The 15494-nt window shown below is 42.1% G+C and overlaps 1 protein-coding gene across 1 annotated transcript in view; it reads right to left on the reverse strand.

Annotated features, from left to right (window-relative positions):
* Positions 1–2009: 2009 nt before the first annotated feature.
* The window catches only part of PTPRR (protein tyrosine phosphatase receptor type R), a 195208-nt gene continuing 181723 nt past the window's right edge, over positions 2010–15494 (reverse strand). The window contains exons 11-14 of the mRNA XM_065408440.1: positions 13970–14080; positions 12214–12371; positions 7846–7959; positions 2010–2103 (exon numbers count right to left, since the gene is read on the reverse strand). Of these exons, the coding sequence (XP_065264512.1) occupies positions 2010–2103; positions 7846–7959; positions 12214–12371; positions 13970–14080 (477 nt within the window). The remainder of the gene's footprint in view (positions 2104–7845; positions 7960–12213; positions 12372–13969; positions 14081–15494) is intronic.

Consider the following 15494-nt stretch of genomic DNA (forward strand, 5'->3'; position numbering starts at 1 on the left):
TTTCCATCTAACAACTCCCCATGCTTCTCTTTAAAAAACAAAAACAAAAAAAAAAACCAACCATACACACACACACACACACACACACAAAATCACCACCTCAGATAAGTGAAGCGAAGGCTAGGAAGGAAATGTGCCTTCACAGGGGGAAAAGTCAGTGACGAGCACTTCCTTCTATTCAATAGTTTTGGGGAATTTTATACCACTTTGTCCTTTCATATGATTCTTCAGAGTTTACTGACTCTGATTTATTTTGGAAAAATCCAAGCAAAAGAGGGGTAGATTTTGAAACTACCAAGCCTCACACACAAACAAAAAGATGTTTCGACATCTGAACAATGTACTAGACTAAAAATATAAGGAAAAGGGATTGTAATTTCATGTAATTGACTGTTCATGAAACATTACACGTCTGCAGGTGATTTGGATTGTACTGAATAAACACATACCATGCTATCCAGTAAACACCATACACAGTTTCTGTAATGAAATGTTGTGAGTCCATCAAGCAAATTCACATTATTAAATACAACTTCCAACTCCTCTTTATGAGTTCTGAAAACCATACATGGTGGGAGTGCAAATCTCTGAGTTCTTTACTAAGTCCTTACTCATGTACACTCCCATTATGGGATCAAGTGATGTTGACTTTGCTTCAACATCATCTGATCCATTTTGCCTACATACAGTGAGAATTTGCCTTAACTAAAAGCTGAATAAAAGGCCTCAATGATTTGACCCTCCAAATGGTCAGAAGACAGCATGAAATTAACTAGAGCAGATTGGACTACATTTGCCTTATTGTGGTATTATAATAATAGTAATGATTAATTACTGTACGCAAAAAAACTCCAGATTCACTAACTATTTTGTATCAAGTGTAGTTTATTGTCAATATGAAGCAAAGTCAACATCATTGAATTAAAAACTGATTTTATCCTGGGTGCAGACCTCCTAGTGTTGTAAGTAGTTATGCTAGATTCACATTTCTTTTAAAGAACAAATCCGTGCAGAAATATAAGGAAACATTCATAGCAGCATTTTTTATACAACTGTTTTTTGTTCCTGTTACAGAACTGTTCATATTTCCAAAGGCATCCATTTCTTAACAGAAGAGATACAACATGTAGACAACATATTCAAAAAATCCCCTCTTAGTAAAAGACAGACAAATATTTAAAATCCTTACCATTTAATATATGCTACAAAGTTTCGTTTAAAAGTAAAATGACATACAATTTACAAATACACTGGATTCAGGTCAGGAGCAGAAGCAGCTTCTAACAGTATAGAGTACAATCAACAGTATAGAGTAAATACATACATATACACTGAATAACAGAGGTTGTGCTCTGTAACTGCTTTATAGGACCTACTGTAAATACACATTAAATAGCTAATAGTATGAAGAACAGATATTTCCATATAAAAGATATAACTGCTTTTGAACAGTTTCAAAAACAAAAGGACTTTCTTCCCATTAAATCCATAATTGATCACTTGCAACATTAGCAGCAAGAGTCTTATGTGGCCAAGAAATAAGCTCACCACATAATAGGTAATAGCACTTAACAGGTACAGTTTAACAGCTGACAGTCCATTCACAAGACAGAGTTGGCAAATGTTAAAGCATTTATACACTTAGAAAAACATTTCTTCTGTAGAAGTTCCAGTTTCCATCTGACTGCAGCAGTAGTAGTACATACCGTACATACATTCTGTATAGCAGATATTGTTATTACAGAAATAAATCCACCTTTTAGCTATATATGTGAAATCCACATGTAGCATCAGTACAGTACCTTCTTTAAAAATCATTTTTGGGAAGCTTACAATACATTCATATACAGTAAAGGTCTGGCAATCTTTATATTTTTGCCAAACCATCCACAATCCTTTCACAAGTTGGCTTCAGAGCACCCACTGCAGTAAACTCCTTGAAGAAGTTGCTGGTAGGTAATGAAACAAATTACCTCAAGAGATTGACATTCTGATCACCCTTCATGGTTTCACTGGACAGCTTCTGCAGAAAGTCTGCTTTCATACAAACTCAGTGCATGGTGCACAAATTCATATTGTTCACTGGTCTGAACCATTCCACCTCTGAAAAGAAAGTACAATAGCATGAAACCTTATTTCTTAAAAATCAAACAATCTGCTCTGCTGCTAAGAACCAGAGGATGTGCTTCCATGCTGATAACACTTGTTAAAAAAATAATGCATTAAATAATTTGTGATTGAACTCCTTGGGGGAGAATTGTCTGTCTCCTTCTCTGTTTTACCTGCATTCTGCCATATATTTCATGTTATAGCAGTCTTGGATGATGACCCAGCACATGTTGTTCATTTTAAGAACACTTTCACTGCAGATTTGACAAAACACAAAGAAAGTACCAATGTGAGATTTCTAATGATAGCTACAATACTCGACCCAAGGTTTAAGAATCTGAAGTGCCTTCCAAAATCTGAGAGGGACGAGGTGTGGAACATGCTTTCAGAAGTCTTAAAAGAGCAATACTCGTATGCGGAAACTACAGAACCAAAACCACCAAAAAAGAAAATCAACTTTCTGCTGGTGGCATCTGACTAAGATGATAAAAATGAACATGCATTGGGCCGCACTGCTTTGGATCGTTATTAAGCAGGACCGCTCATCAGCATGGACACATGTCCTCTGGAATGGTTGAAGCATGAAGGAACATATGTATCTTTAGCGCATCTGGCATGTAAATATCTTGCGACGCCGGCTACAGTAGTGCCATGCCAACACCTGTTCTCACTTTCAGGTGACATTGTAAACAAGAAGTGGGCAGCATTATCTCCTGTAAATTGTAACCAAACTTGTTTGTCTGAGTGGCTGAACAAGAAGTAGGACTGAGTGGACTTGTAGGCTCTAAAGTTTTACATTGTTTTGTTTTTGAATGCAGTTATTTTTGTACATAATTCTATATTTGTAAGTTCAACTTTCATGATAAAGAGATTGCACTACAGTACTTGTATTAGGTGAATTGAAAAATATGATTTCTTTTGTTTTTTACAGTGTAAATATTTGTAATAAAAATAACTATAAAGTGAGCACTGTACACTTTCTATTCTGTGTTTTAATTGAAATCAATATATTTGAAAATGTAGAAAACATCCAAAAAATATTTCAACAAATGGTATTCTATTTTTTAACAGTGTGATTAATCATGAAATTAATCATGATTAATTTTTTTAATCATGCAATTAATGATGATTATTTTTTTAATTACATTAATGTAAATTTAATTAAATTTGTTATTACATCATGAATATCCAATTCTGACACAACAGGTATAAGAACTATAGGGAACCATATAGCCAGCAGCTAAGCTGTTAAAATCCAAATTTCAAACCCCACACAATTATGGGGAATCTCCATATAAAGCACTTTATACACTGTATTTTAAGCACAACTAAGATTAGATATGTCATAAAAAACTCAGTCTCTTGGGGCAGATTCTGATATCCTTTATACATGTTGAGTTCCGTTCTCCCAGAGTAATCCTATTGATTTTATTGGGGCTGTTAGAGGAATGAGGTACTACTCATCATGAGTAAGGGCAAGAGAACCTGGACCATAGTGTACACAGATTTCATTCTTCTTCATATCCTAAAAATGTAACCTATGGTGACCCTTAGATCACATGTACAGAGAGCAGCTCTTCCTCTCCTCTTTCTAACGCCTACAGTGCATCCTGTCTAAACAGCAGACACAGAAGAAATTTTACAACAGTGACTCATTTCTGCGCCAACAATGCAACTTAGTTAAACTTGAACATAAAAAAGTGTTCAGTGCAGTCCGTTTGGATCAGTTACCTACACCTAATACAGCTGTGTGATAACTCAGCTGGTAGCACTGGTTTCAGGCCAGATATTGGGATAGAATAATAGAATCATAGACTTTAAGGTCAGAAGGGACCATTATGATCATCTAGTCTGACCTCCTGCACAACGCAGGCCACAGAATCTCACCCACCCACTCCTGTATCAAACCTGTCTGAGCCATTGAAGTCCTCAAATCATGGTTTAAAGACTTCAAGATGAAGTCCCACAGTAGGACCTAAGCTAATATCAGTGTTGAAAGTGAGTACAGTGGTAAGGGAGTGCTGTACTAGTGGACCACTAGCTGAGGCTGTACTGCATTACTAGTGTTGTCTTTCAGATAGAAAATGAAACTAAGGCTTTTTCTGTCACCACTGAGGTCCATCGGCCAGTGCCCCTCACAGAGTTGGGACCCAGAAGCAGTAGGGGCTATTGCAAATTCAGGGTGTTAAAAGCAACTGCAACTTGGCCATTACAGACACACTCTCACCTCCCTTCCTCCCTGCACCAAGCCAGCTACTTGGAGTTGATATGTGTGCCTGTCTGGGAGGGAGGATATGGCCCGGGAGGAAAGGAATATGCATTGTGACATACACTTTAAACTGCTTTTGCCAACCCTTCGTTGAATTAGCTGATTTCAGTGAGAGGTTTGCATCACATGGAGTGCAGGATCCGGCATCTCTTAATACAAGGCCTGCTAGGCCACAGAAACTATCAGGTTAACTAATTTTAAAATAATCTATGATTTTTCTAAACAAACAAACAAACAAAAAAGGGAAAAAGGGGAAAAAAGACAGCTGATAGGCAGAAATGGGCAAAGAAATTTTAAAACAATTTATTCAACAAATACCTTCTCTTATTTAGATCTTTGTTGGTTTACAACTTTGAAGTCCTTCTGGTTTCCTCATTGCTATTGGATGACCAAATAGCCAGCTGCAACTGGCAAGGAGACTCACCCCCTAAACAGGCTCAGGCTTGGTCACTGTGAGCCACACATTTGTGACCTCCAAGCTTGATTATTGCTATCCATTATTCCTAGTAATGAAGCCACGTAGCCTGAAAAGCTCTAGCTGGTAGAAAATGCAGCAGCCCATCTGCTTAGTAACAGAGACTGCCATAAGTACACCACCGTCGGGCTTCTGTCTCTGCACTGGCTCCCCACTGAATATAAAGCACATTTCAAGGTCTCTTGGCTGATATTCTAAGCCCTCCATTGACCCTAGCTACTTATATGATCACCTCTTCCTTAGTGACCATGAACTCCCACAACAGCTACGTTCCACTGGACTCATGATGCTGCTTTCCAGTAGGGGGAGGCTTGAAAGTGGCAGACAGAATTTTCACAAGAGCTGGCCCTAGACTATGGAACTCACTCCCACAAGAGCTAAGAATGACCATATGCCTCACATACACCACACACAAACACAGCCCTACTAATCAAGCTACTTCTCCGACAGGCTGGAGTAGAAGAAAGAGAGATTGCTAGTGTTTCTTTTTGACTTGGGAGCCACTGAGATACTACAGTGATACTACATTATCTGTATAATTATCTAGCTCGAGAGACTCATTTTTCTGTTTGTGAATTATTTGCACGCAATTAGTGAAATTCCCAGCTTTACTGATTATTGAAAAACTATCCATAGATTTCTTCAGCAAATAACTCCTGGTATGCAGATCATTTATAAACAGTTCATTGGGAATATTTGCCATTCCTGTTTTGTTTCTGTGTGTGGGAGCTATATGTATTATGTGGCATTATTCCAAGTTCGCTGATTGGATGATTTATGTAACTAACCCAGGAGCTGAGTATCTTTCAAATTGCATATTTGGGTGTAAAAAAATAAATAAATCACAATTTGTTGTTTTAAATTCCATATCTGCAGTAGTATTGGTGTGTTCTGCAGTAACATTTGTTTTCAGAGACTATATAAGCTTAACATTTGATATATATATATTTTTTTTGGCCAATATTCTTGAAAAAAAAAGCTTGTTCCACTGGAATAGTTACCGAATGGGGGCACAAATACTGTTGAAGTGAGTCTGTTTGTTTAAAAATGCACATGGAATATCATGGAAAAGAATATTTTGCTGTACTCTCCCTTGCCACAAGGCCCTGCCCCCTGTGCCTCCTAAGTTCTGGCCCTGCCTCCTCCTCAGCGGCGGCTCCAGGCAACAGTGCACCAAGCATGTGCCTGGGGCGGCAAGCCGCGGAGGGGCGGCCTGCCGTTCGCTCCAAGGGTGGCAGTCAGGCAGCCTTCGGCGGCATGCCTGTGGGAGGTCCGCCGGTCCCGCGGCTTCAGCGACAATTCGGAGATGGGTACACCGAAGCCGCGGGACGGGTGGACAGCCCGCAGGCATGCCGCCGAAGGCAGCCTGACTGCCGTGCTTGGGGCGGCAAAAAAGCGAGAGCCGCCCCTGCTCCTCCTCTCCCCCAACCAACCAGGGCTGCAGCTGCTCCTCAGCTCCCACTGCCCTTCGACTGCTCGCAGCTGGTAACAGCCATCAGGGTGGAGGGACCTGGCTCTGGGGTAGGCAGAGACCTTGGGGAGCAGTGACTGTGGGGTTGGGACCAGAAGCCCATGCCAGAGTGGGTCAGTCCAGGCAGCTGTGGGGAGTCCAAGACCTTCCAACCTGCCCTGGGCAGTGCGACCCAGCGGGTGGAGACACAGGCCGGGGGCTGCTCTTGGGCCCCCCAGCTCCCCATCTGGGCTTACTCCTGCGCTGCTGCTGGCAGTGGCACTGCCACCTTCAGAGCTGGGTGCCCAGCCAGCAGCCACCACTCTCTCCGCTCTGCCTCCAGAGCTGGGTGGCTGGAGAAAGGTGGCTGCTATGGGGTGGCTATAGTCTGCCCTCCCCCGCCCCCTCACCAGCGCTGCTCCTGGCTCTCCACCACCAGAGGATCCTCCTACATTGGGGGAATCTTCTGGGTAGCATTATGCCAGTTTAAGGGCCTCTTTAGACCAACTCTGCAACATAAAATAGCCACAGAACATGAGAGACTCTGCCCATAAAACTTGTTCAAATTCTGAAATTATCAACACAATACAAATGTTGCCATAAAATTACAAACAAATTTTTAACAAAAATATTTGAAAGGCTATTGTGTTTTTTACTTTTCTGCCAGGACCTGAATTCAGGGAGAAGACACATAGTACCAAGACAGGTTTCAGGGTGGTAGCCCTGTTAGTCTGTATGGGGAGTCCTTGTGGTACCTTAGAGACTAACAAATTTATTTGGGCATAAGCTTTCATGGGCTAAAACCCACTTCATCAGATGCATCGGGTTTTAGCCCACAAAAGCTTATGCCCAAATGAATTTGTTAGTCTCTAAGGCGCCACAAGGACTCCTCGTTGCTTTTTTTGATAGTTCCAAGAGTTGATTACAGTACTAACACCTAAAGCAGCTGTGGTCTTTATCATTAGCACCTAACACAGATTAGCACCTAACATAGTTTAACACTCTTGATGTTAGTGATGTAGGAACCTCTTGCAAGAGAAACACAGAACCCCAAATTGAGGTCCTGACAGAAAAGTAAAAAAGGAAAGAATTTTTCAAAATATTCTGGTTTAAAATGTAGGGTGGGATTTTCAGAAGCATTCTGTGTTGATCTAACTGTGCTCCCATTGAAGTCTATAGAAAAACTCACTTTGGCATCGGTAGGAGGAGAATTAGGCAACTCTGTGTGCTTCTGAAAATCTCAAACATAGTTTTCCTTAATTTTTAAATTGTCCCATGTGTTATGTTAATAATTTAGCAATTTAAACACTTCAATTCACCTTTAAGAATGGTGAATCCTTGAAAGTCCTGACATTTGTATATTTCTTACCCAAGTGTGACTGTTTTTTAGACAGAGTGTATGATGTAGGACATATCCTACAAGGAGGCAGAGTATTTCTGTTCTGTGAGGTTAACACATATATCAGATCGGAATGTGGCAAACCAGGATTGAAAATGCCACATTGTGTTCTTTATTTGACTTACAGTTCCACTGCAACTCACCTATCAACTCGTAGCTGGCAGACAATGCTTAATGCATCTACAACGCCTTCTTCCTTCAACTGGTGACAACCAATGGCAGTAGCAATAAAACATCCAGTTCTTCCTATACCAGCACTGAAAGTAAAATTAAAACAAAGGTGAACAGAGCTGACAGATACCAACCTGGATCCTTCAAAGAAGTTGTTCTGATGTTAGATATATGGACCTGAAAATACTCAACATGCAGAAGAGAGACTCATCAGTGGTTAGGTGCATGACTAACTCACCTTTTCTGCTAGAAAATGAATGCTCACAGAGCTGTAGCAGATAAATAGTTGTGGGTTAGTTTGTGAGGCCCATATGTTTTCACTCTGCACAAAAGTGCCTGGAGGGGCAATGTAATGCAAAACCTCTACAGCTCCAATGGACCTGAGGAGTCCGAGTATTCTCTGCTCCAGTTCAAGTGGAGATGTGGAGTGACCAGAGGAATCTGCCCCCAAAAGGCAGCAGAGGATCTGTATTCCAAGCCCCATCTCCATGGATCTTGCTCAGTTGGAGAGATTCTGCCACAGTTCTCTCCACACTAGCCATGGCTGTATGCAAGAGCAGTAACCATGCTGCCACTCTCTATCAGCCTCCTGTGGTGCTCTGCAATTCTTCAGCGGGAAGAGGGAGTGAGTGCTGCAACTTGCCATGTTCCTCTCCTTGTTTTCTGTCTGGGGGGAGTGTGGAGGAGAGATGGATAAAGTGAGGCACTAAGTAGTTAAATGATTGTCTGCCTCATTTTATCCATCTGTTTAATGGGTATAATACCAGCTATGTACCTCAGAGGAGTGCTGTGAGGCTTAATTCCATAAGTGTCTGTAAAGTGTTCTGAGTGTCTTGGATGAAAGGTTTCAGTATGAGTGTTGTTAGGATTACATTTATGCAGTGCAGAGGAACCCAGTCTCAGACTCCTGGCTATGGAATTAAAGATGGGAGTGTATTTGAGACTCAGGAACCCCAGGAGTCAGCAATATTAAACATATAAGGATGCTAAGCCAAAAAGTGAGGGGATAGTGAGAAGCAAAACTGGTAGTCAGAAATGATGATTTCCTGGGGTGAGTCTGAGATCCATAGCTGACAACCTATATCCTTGAATGCCGATACCATCTGGGCAAATGTGTCCAAAATGGGATAGAGATATTTTATACACGGGGAAGGCATAGGAACTAGCCTAAACAAGCAAGTTACTGCACACACATTCTCCTTTTCAAAATATTGTGAAATCCTTTAAAAATGAGGTGCATAAGTTAAAACTACCAATAGGTCAGCACTTTCACAGCAGATTCCCCTACCTCTAAGACCCTGGTAGCATTACAGGATTTATATTTTCCCACGGATTAACTGTTCTTGGATAAATTCTCCAGTGTATTTGACAAAGGCAAGTTCCCATCTCCCCATCATCAGGCAAATGTGGGTCCTATCTTTTTACCTGACTTTACTGCAGACTATGCAAGCTAAATCTGACACTCATAGACTTTAAGGCCAGAAGGGACCATCAAAATCATGTAGTCTGACCTCCTGCATATGCATATGTCAGGTCACAGAACCTCACCCACCCACTCCTGTAACAGACCCTGTAACCTCTGTCTGAGTCACTGACATTCTCAAATCTTGACTTAAACACTTCAAGGTACAGAGAATCTGTTACTTGCCCTATATCCCTCTCACAATATATCAGGGCAATTTTGTGATCTACTTATATAGGTATTTTTAAGACACCTATCACTGCACCCCTGTGGCAGTATATTATGATGTTCTGTATTGCTGTATTGTTTGTTTGTTTTGGCTCTAATAGTAGAGTAGTGTTTATTGCTTTTCGGGAATAATTATGTCAAGGCTTAAATTCTCAGAGACTATTTCCCAGAGCCCCCCATACTCCCCACATTTAGGGCTCTAGGCTTCAGCTGCAGGGAGGGAGTCTCAGGGACTCCAGCCCCACGGGGTGGGAGGTGCCGGGGCTGAGGGCTTCAGCTCCTGTGGGAGGGGAGGCACCGGGGCTGGGGGCTTCTACATTGGCTGCAAAGGGAGTGAATACAGCATTTTTCGGCACCCAAAATGTCAGCGTCAGGTTCATTAGTATGGGTAGAGGTAGTTTTGTTACCCGGGCAGTTCCTGCACCTTATATATTAATTTGTTGCTTCTTCTGGGGGAAGAGGATATCTTTTGTGTAATTTGTGTGTTGCACATTATGGGCCAGATTCTCAATTGGCATAAATCAGCATAGTTTCATTGACTTAAATGGAGCTAAATCAATTTATGCCCGCTGAGAATCTAGCCCTATGCCTCTATTTTTTCTTTATTTGGTCAATAAAATAAATCTCTTACTTTGTATTTGAAGTCTGTTCATTCAAATATACATTCGGTCCAAGACCGCCTAGAGGCCAAAACACACTAGCTTATTTGGATGTACTAGGCTACACATACAAAAGATGGTGGGTGAGTCATAGACTAGTATAAGATTTGGATGGGCACTTCAAATGACAGAGGAAACTTCTGTGCAATACTACTCTGAAAACTGGTTGTATAAAACAAACTTTCTTACTTACTGGATCTGCTCTCTCTGTGTATTCAGAGTCACATCTGATGATTTAAATGACAAAAATAAATGTGTACTCCTTTTTCTCCTCTTAGCACTACAGAAATAACTCTGCTGCTGGAAGGTGAGATGGATTATATTCTTTCTTACACATAATGCCCTGAGTGGACATGCTATTGAAGCACATGGGACAGCAGCCAGCGTTTGTAGGTTATTTTTTTCCATTTTACCTTTCAAATGTATTTTTTTTTGCAATTTTGATAATAATTTAAAAACCTAAAAAGATTTTTATAGCCTTTCTGCGCCAGGTTGAGGGTCATGTTTTGTCCTCAGGTGAGCATGCAGGGCTGCCACTTGAAATAAATGAGAGCTGCACATATGTATCCCAGGCAAACAGCCCCAAATTTGAAAGTTTTGTGAGATCTGGATACCTCTAGCCCATAAATCAGAAGATTAAAATGTGGGAAAGTATGTTGCTAGAAGAGGGAGTATGACACTGTCACTACAGCATCATGTTCATTTTATTAGGGACACTGTGATTTCAGACCCCCCACCATGTTATTTACCTCCGAATGACACCAAATTCCATTGTGCCCCTCCTCATGAAAAAGCATTACTGCATATATGGGAACCTAGAAGTTCATACATAGATTTGTGGATTGCTTAAGAAAACAAAACAAAATAGTAAAGAGAGATGGGCAAAATTGGGGTGGTTATGGTTTTGGAAAATCTCCTTGGATTTGGTTTGGCATAATGAGGGGTTGTTCAAATCTCTGGATCCCATTTATCCAAATCCCAGAAATGGTGAGCTAGTAGAGGTAGTTTGAGAAGAAAAGTTCTGGTTTTGACCTATGTCTAGCAAAAAATGCTTTATATCACCATGATTATAAGAGAAAACAAGCAAGGAAATAATTTGTTTCGAGGTTGCTTCATCTCCTAACAGCTTTTTCAAGTAATATAACAAATTTGAAATCACCTACTACTATTTCATGATGTACAATTTAGTTCACTACAGTACACAGAGTAAAATGATAGATGATTAACAGAACTGACTGAATTCTGATGAACAAAATGGGCAGCATTTGGTTCACTATGATTTGTGGGGTAACACTATTTATGGTTTGTGAGTATTCAGCCAACTGCCAAGCAGCTGTGAAAATGTTCACAAACCTCGGAATGATCATGAATTTTAGTACTAATGTGTATTCATCTGAAAAATTTTACCTCAAGTTTGTGATTCATTATTCTCCCTTTAAAAAAGTTTCAGGCATCCAATTATGGGGCAGAACATGTGACTAATCATACAACATGAATAATGGACAACAAATAGCTAAAGTGAACAGTGTACAATATGGAACACAGACTGAAAACTATTCCTCACAACTGTCTTTCAAACCCTTACCTAATTCATTAGCAGAAATCAGGATTGGTTCAGGAATTATTCACTACCAAAATACGGCTAAATTTCTAAAAAAAAATAATCAATGCAAACTAACAGTTCAACCAGAATTTAGTAAAAGCATTGTGGAACTTTCTCTTAACCACTTCCAGAACGACCCTATTTGAAGAGAAAAGGGCCTTGTGATCTGAGGGCCTTTTCTGTAGTCAGCGGTGCTGGAGCAATTTTTATAGTGGGGGTGCTGAAGGTGGAAACCATGTATTTGGGTTATTATTACTACTTCAAGCCAGGGGGCGCAGCAGCACCCAATGTTCCCCTAGTTCCAGCACCTATGTCTGTAGCCCTACTATAAGAATTCCAAGCCATTGAGTTTTGCAGTAATTCTTTTAAGAAAACTGTAGTAGATTACCTGCAGTGCACAATTACAGGCCCTCTGCCAGCTGATGCCATCCTGTCCTCTTCCACATCCAGCATAAGCTGCAAAAGAGGCTGAGCACTATCTGGGGTTTTGTGGTCTGGCCAGGATGTGTACCAATAGTGTTTCACATTTTGGGACTGACTCCCTTGCTGGAAATAATGTAAAGATATCACTTATACACTTGTGAAGAACAATTTTGCAATTAATTTTATTTCTCTTAATATGTTAAACTTTAGACACACGCATGTATGAAGGCAGAATTTGGCCCATTTACATACATTATCAAACCGAATACCAGTGATTATTTGGGGAATCCAACTGCTGATAAATCGCATACCTTGATATGGTGAAACAAGATACTCTTTTCTGCTCCTATTTACACCAGATGGTTAGGGTCACCATGAGTCCTTATTATCAGCTGGGGATTGCCAGAGTGTAATGCACTCTGGCCAGACTTTCTCTCTGCCCTCTGCACAGTGGGATGTGAACAGAGGGGCTGGCATAGAAGGAGGAGTGCAGCAATGGGAGTGGAGTAAGGCCAGAGAATTTGGCCTTTAAATTGTATTCATATTCTTGACATTGTTTAATTTGTCCACTATCTGCTAAAAGACCTTATCATAAGTACCGAAGCAGGTCTTACATTAGAATTACAATACCCTAGACATATGAACACAGGAACTACCTTATTGGATTAGACTAGTAGCCCATCTTGTCCAGCATTCTGTTCCTAACAGTGGCTACTACCAGATGCTTCAGAAGCAGATGAAGGAACCTTATTGTGGACAATTATGGAATAACTTGCTCATAGGAGGAGTTTCTTCCTAACTCCAGACAGGTACTGTTTGGCTTATGCCCTGAAGCATCAAGATTATATCGCTTATATTTTTATCTTATCTAATGAACTCTGGGTGTTCTCATCATCCATATAAATATCTAATCCTTCTCTGAATCCTGTTAAATCCTGGGCCCCTGACTCTCACTTAAACTAAATTCCCTTTACATTGCTCTTAGGGTTGCCAGGTGCCCAGTTTTCGACTGGAAAGTCCGGTCAAAAAGGGGACCTGGCAGTGTCCAGTCAGATGTACTGACTGGACACCAAAAGCCCACTTACTGCAGGGCAGGGGTGCCGGGTCATTAAACCGCACCAGCCCCTGCTCAGCCAGGGCCGCCTCCTGCCTGCAGGCAGGCTCCTTGTCAGGCTGCAGTAGCTCCGGTCCCAGCCCCAAGCAGAGGGACCCAGTTGGGGGTGGGGGAAGGGAGGTGGAGACGATCCATCTAGCGACAGGAAGAGGGGGGAAGAGGAGTGAGTATTGGGGGTGGGGCCTTGGGGAAGAGGTGGGGCGGGGGTGGGGCCTCGAGTGAAGTGGCGGGGAAGGGGCAGGGCCTCAAGGGAAGAGGCAGAGAAGGGGTGAGTCCTCAAGGGTCTGGATACCAGCAATTAGAAAGGTGACAACCCTAACTGCTCTGACAGTGTAAAAGGGCCTTAAAGTGAGTGTAACTTGAGTGGGTGTAACTTTAAGGCCCCTTTACACTGCCAGAGTGATGTAAAATGGCCTTAGTATAAATGCTTCAGGCCCTAGGTCTCAATTATACCTTGTGGCAGTGAGTTCCATAGGTTAGTGATGAATAGTGGAAAACCGTGCCCCTTTTCAGTTTTAAATGTATTGCCTTTCAATTTCATTGAATATTCAACAGTGAAGTATTATGCATATTGGAACATTTCCCCATAACAGCCATAGATCATTACCTTTAATGTAAGGTTGCGGACAGTATAGTTCTCACACTCTTGCACATCATTAACGAGGACTTCAACTTTCCCATAGATCCCTCTCTTTTCTGGCCAATAGAGCACACATTTCTGAAAAGGAAATATCAGTGTGAATCTGGAAACTAATTACTTGATGCATGGACAGGTGAAGCTTCCCCTTGGGGAGGCTAGCCCCCTGCCCGCCTCTTCCGGCCGAGGCCCCACCCTCACATGCTGCTCTCAGCCCCCCACCACATGGCCCTGACCAGGGCATGGGGCTGAGAGCTTGGCCCCTCTCCCTGCCGTGGCCCCGGGGTGGGGGGAGGCCTGAGAGCTTGATTGGGGTCATGGGGGGTAGCGGAGCTGAGAACCTGGCCCCAGCCAGGGTCGAGCGCTCAGCCTTGGCTGGGACTGCGGCAGAGTTCTAGGCCCTGGCTGGAGCCCTGAGCCCCTCCCCCATTCCACCCCTTCTGCCCACAGCCTTGCCCATGGCCCCACCCCATTCCACCCCTTCCCCTGTGGCCCCACCCTATTCCACACATGGCCCCGGCCCCGTTCCGCCCCCACTCCACATCTCCCCGAAGCTCCACCTGCCCCCCACTCACTGCTCCTCCTCCCCCGCTGCCCTGAGACCGGAAAAGCTCTGTGCCCCTGCTGCAGCTCCAGAGCTGTGGTGGTGAGTGAGAGCTCCTCCAGCCTGGGGGGCATGGGCGGGGGAGATTTTTCATGGGGCCCCAAATCTGCCATGCCTCCTCCCCCCCCCCCCCCAGCAGCATGAGGTTTGGGGAGGCTTAGCATCCTCTGTCCTCCATTATATGCCACCTATGACTTGATGATACTGATATCAGATTCTTATCAGAACAGTATCTGTCTGAAAAGCACATATTGAAGCAATCAAGGTGATATTCACATATTGTGAATGTCAGAAACATTCATGAGTGACAGGTTGCAGGCATCCTGATGAATGTTTTAGGGTCTAAGTTTTAGAATATGCCGAGCAGCCACAAATCCAGTTGAAGCATCTGCGTAAATCAGGCCCAATCTGTCTCAAGTTGGGCATGCAAAAACAGAAGTATCCAAAATCAGAGGCTATTTTTGAAAACTAGCCTTTAAAATCTTAATCCATTATACTGAACACTTGGAATAGTATTTTATGCTTAAAAATTCAACTAAGTTTGACTGAAGAAAAATATTTTACACAAAAGATAAATTCAAAATCCAAACTGGATTTTTGCAGGTACATTTTTATAAATGTACAGAGTGAAATCCTGAAGCCATTACTTGGTTTCTCTTCAGGCAAAAGTCCTAAATGGAACTTTTGCCTGTGTGAGGACTGAAACTGAGTAAAGGACTCAGAATTTCTCCCACTCCCACATAAGAATTGTATCCCTGGGCCCTGATGCACCAAAGCACCTAAACACAGACTTAAATCCATGCTTAAGCGCTTTGATAAACTGAAGCCTAAGAAAGAAGTGTCTATTCAATTTCTGAGCTGCAATGAAGATAAAAAGGTTATTCTCTTGCC

The sequence above is a fragment of the Emys orbicularis genome, chromosome 1 (assembly GCF_028017835.1).
Source record: "Emys orbicularis isolate rEmyOrb1 chromosome 1, rEmyOrb1.hap1, whole genome shotgun sequence".
Classification (NCBI taxonomy): Eukaryota; Metazoa; Chordata; order Testudines; family Emydidae; genus Emys; species Emys orbicularis.